At 50.9% G+C, this 7,662-nt stretch overlaps 1 protein-coding gene across 1 annotated transcript; it reads right to left on the bottom strand.

Moving 5' to 3' along the window:
* Window positions 1–244: 244 nt before the first annotated feature.
* Capns1 (calpain, small subunit 1) lies at window positions 245–7,658 on the bottom strand (the record flags this gene model as incomplete). The annotated part of the gene is made up of 10 exons (XM_013026187.1): window positions 245–766; window positions 907–965; window positions 1,340–1,456; window positions 1,555–1,633; window positions 1,731–1,799; window positions 4,965–5,029; window positions 5,134–5,191; window positions 5,593–5,682; window positions 5,999–6,032; window positions 7,576–7,658. Coding segments are annotated over 10 exons (681 nt in total), but the record flags the coding sequence as incomplete, so codon positions are not given.
* Window positions 7,659–7,662: the final 4 nt, after the last annotated feature.

Genomic DNA, 7,662 nt, shown 5'->3' with positions numbered 1-7,662 from the left:
CACTTGAGCCACAGTGCCACTTCTGGTTTTCTGGTGGTTGATTGGAGGTAAGAGTTTCATGGACTTTCCTGCCCAGGCTGGCTTTGATCCACAATCCTCAGATCTCAGCCTCCTGAGTAGCTAGGATTACAGGCATGAGACACCGGTGCCTGGCAGCAGGCACCACATCTTATTCCCCAGAATCTCAGCTCCCTCTTCCTGGAAGCCTGAGCCCCAACTCAACTCTCAGAACAGGAGGCAAATCCCACAGGAAGCAGCAACTGGACAGCGTTTATTTCCTCCTTGGGCCTGGCAGGCTGGGAGCAGAGTACAGGCAAAGGCACTGGGGTGTGTGAGCCTGCAGCAACCTGGAGCTTCTTTGGCTGCCTGGGTGGTAACTAAGCCAGGGTGTGTCGGGACTGGAGTGATCATCTCAGAACTGAGATAGGGCCCTGGGGACATAGAAGTGTGGGGTTTGGCACAGGTACAGGATAGGTAATGGAGAGGGTGTGGTGGGGTGCGGTGACCTGTGGGCAGAGGGTATCTTAAGGCCAGGGATAACACAGGGTATGGCAAGATGGGACATGTTGGGTTCTGGCTGGTGTAGGGGCCACTGGGTGCCAAAGGCTGCGGAAGGAAAGGCCTGTGGATAACAGGATGTTCTATGACACTATGCCTGAAGACAGATCAGCCCTGGGTAACATCCAGGTACGAGACAGCGCCACAGTGAGGTGAGGGGCTAAACGGCAGGGGATCCCACTCAGGAATACATTGTCAGCTGCAGCCACTGGAGAGAGAAAGATATACAAGTGAGGAGCAGGGAACCCCTGGGCACTGGGCACCTCACGCAGGGGCTGTTGGGAAAATAGGGTTAAGGGGGCCAGAACTCTGAGCTGAGCACCCACACCCCAGGCTGGCACTTCGTACCTCCTGGATGTTCACTCGAATTTGTCCACTGCCATCTTTATCAAGAGATTTGAAGGCACCTGGATGAAAGGCAAGTTTGGGGGTAGGGCTGTGGTTGGCTTGTTTTCCTTCTAAGGTTTGTACAGGCTGATCCCTTCCCTGCCATTTCTCTAGGCTCTCCTCCTCATCCTTTCAGATTCCACCTGACATACACCCTCTTCCAGGGAGCCCTCCTTGACCTTCTGGGCTGCCTAATCTAGTCCCACTCTGAGTGTCCCCTCAATCCCCATGGGGTAGCTGCCAGTGGACAAACACCTCTGCATCCTGAGCACTGTGAGAGCGGTTCATCAGGTCACCACTGTGTCCCTAGCACTGTCCACCTTAAGATCACCAATGGTGGTCAATGATGGCTGAACAAATCCCCACCCAAGAAGAGAACTCAGGCATCACTCACGGAACATGGCATCCAGTCTGACCAAGCAGCTGATAAAGTTGTCAAAATCCATGCTCCCATTCTCATCGGAGTAGCGCCGGATAATCATGTTGTACAGATGCTCATTCAGGTGGAAGCCTGGGAAATGGTTGACGCCCTTGGATCTGGACCCCGCCCACCTTGGAGCCACGCCCACCGCCAGCTCTCACTACCCATCTCTTATCTCTCATCCCCACCTGCTGCCTCAAAGGCCCCTGGGAGCTCCCTGCTGCTGATGGTCCCCGATCTGTCCACATCGAACTGTTTGTATATCATCTGCGGAGATAGAGGGCAGGGTCCATCTAAGCATCGAGGTATAAAATAATCTCCATGGCTGGGGTGGCGGAATATGGGTCCTGAGGCTGTCACACACCTGCCACTTCTTGATGTTGTTCCATAGATACTTGAATTCTTCAAAGCCCAGCTTGCCTGTGGTATCGCTCTGGCAGGAAGTTGTTAAGAACAATGAGACAGGGCTGGGAAGGTGGCTCAGTGGTAGAGCGCTTGCCCTGCATGCATGAGGCCCTAGGTTTGATTCCTCAGCACCACATAAGCAGAAAAGTCCGGAAATGGAGCTATGGCTCACGGCAAAAAAATAAAAGAACAATGGGACAGGGCTAAGGGTATGGCTCAAGTGGTAGAGCCTCAGCCTGGTGCATGAGAGGACCTAGTCCAGGCCCCAGTACCACCAGAGAAGAAAGAGAAAGAGGAAGACAGGAGATGGGTGGCTTACACCTGCACACCTAGGTACCCAGGAGGCTGAGATCTGAGGATTGTGGTACAAAGCCAGCCTGGGCAGGAAAGTCTGTGAGACTCTTATCTCCAATAAACTACTCAAAAAGGCCAGAACTTGTGCTGTTAGAGTGCTAGCATAGAGCAAAAAGAAGCTCATGGACAGCACCTGGGTCCAGAGTTCAAGCCCTAGGACTGGCAAGATAAAAACAGAGAGGAGGGCTGGGAAGGTGGCTCAGCAGTAGAGCGCTTGCCTTGTATGCCTGAGGCCCTGGGTTTGATTCTTCAGTACCACATAAGCTAAAAGAAAAAAGCCAGAAGTGGCTCTGTGGCTCAAGTGGTAGAGTGCTAGCCTTGAGCTCAAGAGCTGAGGGAAAAAGAGAGCCAGAGAGACAAGAAATCCTAGCTACTCAAGAAGCTAAGATCTGAGGGATCAAGGTTTGAAGTGAGTCCAGGCAGCAAATCTCAGTTTCCTCTCAGTTTAATGGCTGGAGAGGAGACAGATTCAAAACTGGAAAATCTGCCAGGTGTTGGTCACTCACATCTATAATCCTAGCAAGTCAGGAGGCAAGATCTGAAGGTTTTGGTTCAAAGCCAGGAAAGTCTGTGAAACCCAGTTAACCAATTAATTAACCACTAATTAACCACCAAAAGCTGGAAGTATAGCTGTGGCTCAATTGGTAGAGTAACAGCCTTGGCCCAGGACCTTAGTTCAATCTCCCAGAACTTGCACACACAATTGGAAGATCTCAAGATCAAAGTAACAGGGCTATGGGCATGGCTTAAGTGCTAGAAAATCTGCACAGCAAGCTCTAGACCCTGAGTTCAAGCCCTAAGTTTAATTTACCCTACTACCACACACACATATACACATACACACACACAAACCTATTAAAAGTATCTTAACAGCTGGGCGCCTGTAATCCTAGCTACTCAGGAGGCTGAGATCTAAGGATCTCAGTTCAAAGCCAGCCTGGGCAGGAAAATCTGTGAGACCGTGTTTTTTTTTTTTTGTTGTTGTTGGTTATGGGGCCTGAACTCTGTCTGGGCCTGGGCACTCTCCCTCAGCTTTTCAGCTCAGGCTAGTGCTCTACCACTTGAGCCACAGCGCCACTTCCGGCTTTTTCTGCTTATGCTGAGAAGTCAAACCCAGGGCCTCATGCATGCAAGCAAGCATTCCACCAACGAGCTACCTTCTCAGCCCTGTGAGGCTCTTATCTTCAATTAGCCACTCAAAAACCAGAAGTGGCTCAAAGTGGTAGAGTACTAGCCTTGAGAAAAAGAGCTCAGGGATAGCGCCCAGGCCATGAGTTCAAGCCTCATGACAAAAAAAAAAAAATCACAGTAAGAGTTAATGTGTGCAGACTACAACAGTATTAAACCTTTTGCACAGGAAGTGGTGCTGTGGCTCAAGCGGTAGAGCACTTGCCTTGAGTTGAAGAGCTCAGGGACAGCGCACAAGCCCAGAGTTCAAGCCCCATGACTGACAAAAAACGAAAAGAAAAAAGAAAATGAGATGGTAAACCTTTTGCACATAGCTTCAGTTTGGTCAGTGTCAGAGATAGGCAAACTGAGGCACAGAGTCAGTAATCTCACTAAAGGAGCACAGTTGGGACTTCACCCTGTATAATTCATGTGTGATCACATGACATATTTAAGTGTGCACATATCCAAGATTAGCTTATGACTGGACTATGTGCAAATATACTGAGTTTTTATGAATACATTCCTTCACACACTATATGTATGAACATGTGTGTGTGTGCGTGGTGTGTGTGTGCGCACGCATGTGTGTGCGTGCATGAGTGTTAGCAGGTAGATTCTCAAGCCTAAAAGATTAGAGTATTTGAAGCTTTCACTCTTTTGCTGGCATTCTACCACCTGAGACACACCTCCAGCCTCTTATTACTTATTCTCTCTCTCTCTTTTTTTTTGCCAAGCCTGGGGCTTGAACTCAGAGCCTGGGTACTGTCCCTGGGCTTCTTTTTGCTCAAGGCTAGCACTCTACCACTTGAGACACAGCTCCACTTCTGGCTTTTTCTGTTTATGTGGTACTGAGGAATTGAACCCAGGGCTTCATGCATGCTAAGCAAGCACTCTTCCACTAAGCCACATTCCCAGCTCTATTTATTCTTAATTAAAATTCCGAAGAACTCTCTGAGCCTCCTTCCTCACCTACAAAATATAGAACAGTTGCGATAGAGTATATGTCAGGGTTTCTATGAAAGTTCCATCTATTATTCTAAATAAAGTGCAAGGTGTCACAGCTGCTCTCTTTTTTTTTTTCTTGGCAGTAATTGGGTTTAAAAACTCAAGACCTTGTGAATGCCAGGCTGGCATTCTACCACTTGAGCCATGCCTGCAAGTTCTGCTTTTTGCTAGTTATTTTGGAGATGAGGCTAGCAAACTTTATTTTCCCCTGAGCTGTCTTTGAACCTGAATTCTCTAGATTTCACAGCCTCCTGACTAGCTAGGATTATAGGCATGAGCCACTGGTGCTTGGCTGGTATCATTACTTATCACAAGTCTCTATGTTTATGTTTTTGAGTATGAAAACAACACCTTTGCTGTCCTAAACATATGCTCAAAAAGTTCCCTCTTCAGCAGGGTGCCGGTGGCTCACGCCTGTAATCCTAGCTACTCAGGAGGCTGAGATCTGAGGATCGAGGTTCAAAGCCAGCCCGGGCAGGAAAGTTCGTGAGACTCCTATCTCCAATAAACCACTAGAAAACTGGAAGTGGTGCTGTGGTTCAAGAGGTAGAGCACTCACCTTGAGCTGAGGAGCTGAGGGATAGTGCCCAAGCCCAGAATTCAAGCCTCACAACTGACCCCCCCCCCCAAAAAAAAGTTCTCTCTTCATCTTCCCAAAGGATACATCCATCACAGCTACCATGCTGCGACAGGTATCAAGGCCAAAGCCATCAGTTTTCAAATCAGGATCTGTGGGGGGAAGGGGAAAAGTTGAAGGTCAAAGTTTGAAGATCATAGCTACTCCAGCCCCCATGGCTCTAAACGTTCCCCATGCCTTGACCCTGGTCACTCACGTCTGGTCACCACCTTGTTGAGAATGTTCATGAGTTCTGTGGCACTGACCTCCATGTCCTGTGGGCCCAAGTTTAGAGGCGGGTCAGGGGAGATTGAAAGGGGTCTGGATATGTCATGAGGAATGGGAATTAGGGGGAGGGGAGTGTCACTGTCAAGTATGTGTGTACAAGAAGGCCTGGGAGACCCAGGTGCTGGTGGCTCACACCTATAATCCTAGCTACTCAGGAGGCTGAGATCTGAGGATTGTGGTTCAAAGCCAGCCTAGGTGGGAAAGTCCGTGAGATTCTTATCTCCAATGAACCACCAGAAAACCGGAAGTGGGGCTGTGGCTCAAGTGGTAGAGCGCTTGCGAAGAGCTGAGGGAGACAGTGCCCAGGCCCAGAGTTCAAGACCTCCCCCCCTCAAAAAAAAAGGCCTGGGAGGAATTAGGGCAGGACCAGTGGCCCGGGATTACTTACATCTCCAGCCAGCTGGGCAAAGAGTCTCCGGAACTGGCGGACCTCCTCACTCTCGTTGGCCTCAATGTTGGAGTAATGGGTGCGTGGGGGCTGTGGAGGGAGCGGACATCTTCAGAGGAGAAATGGCATCCATCACCCTGGCTCCCCCCGCCCCCAAGCACCCAAGGTAGGAAAGCCAGGGTGGGTGGGGCAGCCAATGATTCCAGGAGCACAGGGTGGTAATAAATGGCCAGGGAGCATGGCACAGGATGTGGCTGGCACCCGTGGTTGAGTTTGGGGATTTGACAGAGGGAAAGAGTTAATATCCAAGAAGTTCCCTCAGAGGGGAATTCCTGTAGAGGCTGCTTCTCTGTAGGTACAGGGATGGGGGCCTGACACCAGCCCAGGGATGTGGAGGGGGGCTTACCGGGGGCTCCGGATTGTACTGCGCAGCTGCCTCGCTGAGAAGAGACGAGGGAGTTAGCGTCGGGGGGCGGGGCCGCCAACGGGCAGCCGCCGAATGGCCAGCCCCCACCCCTCAGATTCCAGACCTCCACCCTTCAAGGGTCCCCATCCACACTGGCGGGCAGTCCCCGCCCTTCATCTTTCTGTAGATTCTAATCCCATCATCTCAGGCAGACATCAAGTTATCTTGGCCCCAATCAACAACCCCAAACCCTACCCAGATATAACGGTGAGCTCTTTAGGGGTTCCCTTCTTAAAGGCTCTGTTCCCCCCCCCCCCCGCTTGGGCCGCATCTTCCTTGGGCCCTAGCTGCCCCAGGAATGTCTTTCTGAATGTCTATCTTTCCTACATCCTACTTCGGCTCTATTAGGCCCTGCCCCTTTGGGGGATGACTGCTTAGTGACCAAGGCCCAGGGCCAAGGAACAACCTGCAGGGCATATCTTCTCCACTAATTTCCCCCCCCCCCATGTCTCTCTCACACCCATACACGTTCTTACCCATACTCAGTTTTTTCTGGTGTATTTCATCCCCTATCACTTTAGGCCCTGGCCTCTCCTGGGCCCATCTCCTCATTAATCATCTATACTAAGTCCTGCACCCCTGGAGATCACCCAGATTCATTGGATTAGCTCTTTTTAATGAAATAGAGGTGGGGTAGAGCGCCAGCCTTTAGGTGGAAAAGTTAAGGGAAAGAGCCCCAAGGCCCTGAGTTCAAGCCCCGGGACCAGCACACACACGCACACACACACACACGTTAGCTAATGAGGGACACAACCAGTCTTGTTAAGTTCATTACTACCACTTCCCCCCAAAAAATACTCAGGCAAGCACCACCCTTGGCCTGTCCCCTTGAACTGAGATTAGTTTTTTTTTCCTTTTTCTTTTTGTCAGTCATGGGGCTTGAACTCTGGGCTTGGGTGCTGTCTCTCAGCTCTTCAACTCAAGGCTAGCACTCTACCACTTTCGGCTTTCTTTGCTTATGTGGTACTGAGGAATCGAACCCAGAGCCTCATACATGCAAGGCAAGCGCTCTACCACTGAGCCACCTGCTCAGCCCTCTGGTGGTTTATTGGACCTAAGAGGTTCATGGGCTTTCCTGCCCCGGCTGGCTTTGAACCATGATTCCCAGAGCTCAGCTTCCTGAGTAGCTAGGATTACAGGAGTGAGCTACCAGCACCTGGTCAACTTCTTTTTTTTCCTAATGCTGGTACTGGGGCTTGAACTCTGGTCCTGGGTGCTGTCCCTAACATTGTTTTGCTCAAGGCTACTGCCCTACCACAAGAGCTACCACCGGCTTCTGTTAGTGATTAATTGGAGGTAAGAGTCTCAAGGCCATTTCTGCCCAGACTAGCTAGGATGACAGCCGTGAGCTGTCAGGCTCAGTGAGCCCTTTCTCCTTAAGGGTAGTTTCCTGGCAGAGACTAGAACAATTTAAGGAGCCCCAGTCAGTCTCAGGTAAATCCCACTTTACATATTTGACCACGCCCATTCCGACCACGCCCGTGGATGCCACGCCCACATTTTTTGCTCCGCCTCACCTGATGGCGCTAATGACTCCGCCCAGGATGCGCATGGCCGTGCCCCCGCCGCCGCCGCCGCCGCCGCCCAGGCCCATTCCTCCGCCG

Source organism: Dipodomys ordii, unplaced genomic scaffold, assembly GCF_000151885.1.
Source record: "Dipodomys ordii isolate 6190 unplaced genomic scaffold, Dord_2.0 Scaffold92, whole genome shotgun sequence".
NCBI lineage: Eukaryota > Metazoa > Chordata > Mammalia > Rodentia > Heteromyidae > Dipodomys > Dipodomys ordii.
This window is presented reverse-complemented; position numbering and strand designations above follow the sequence as displayed.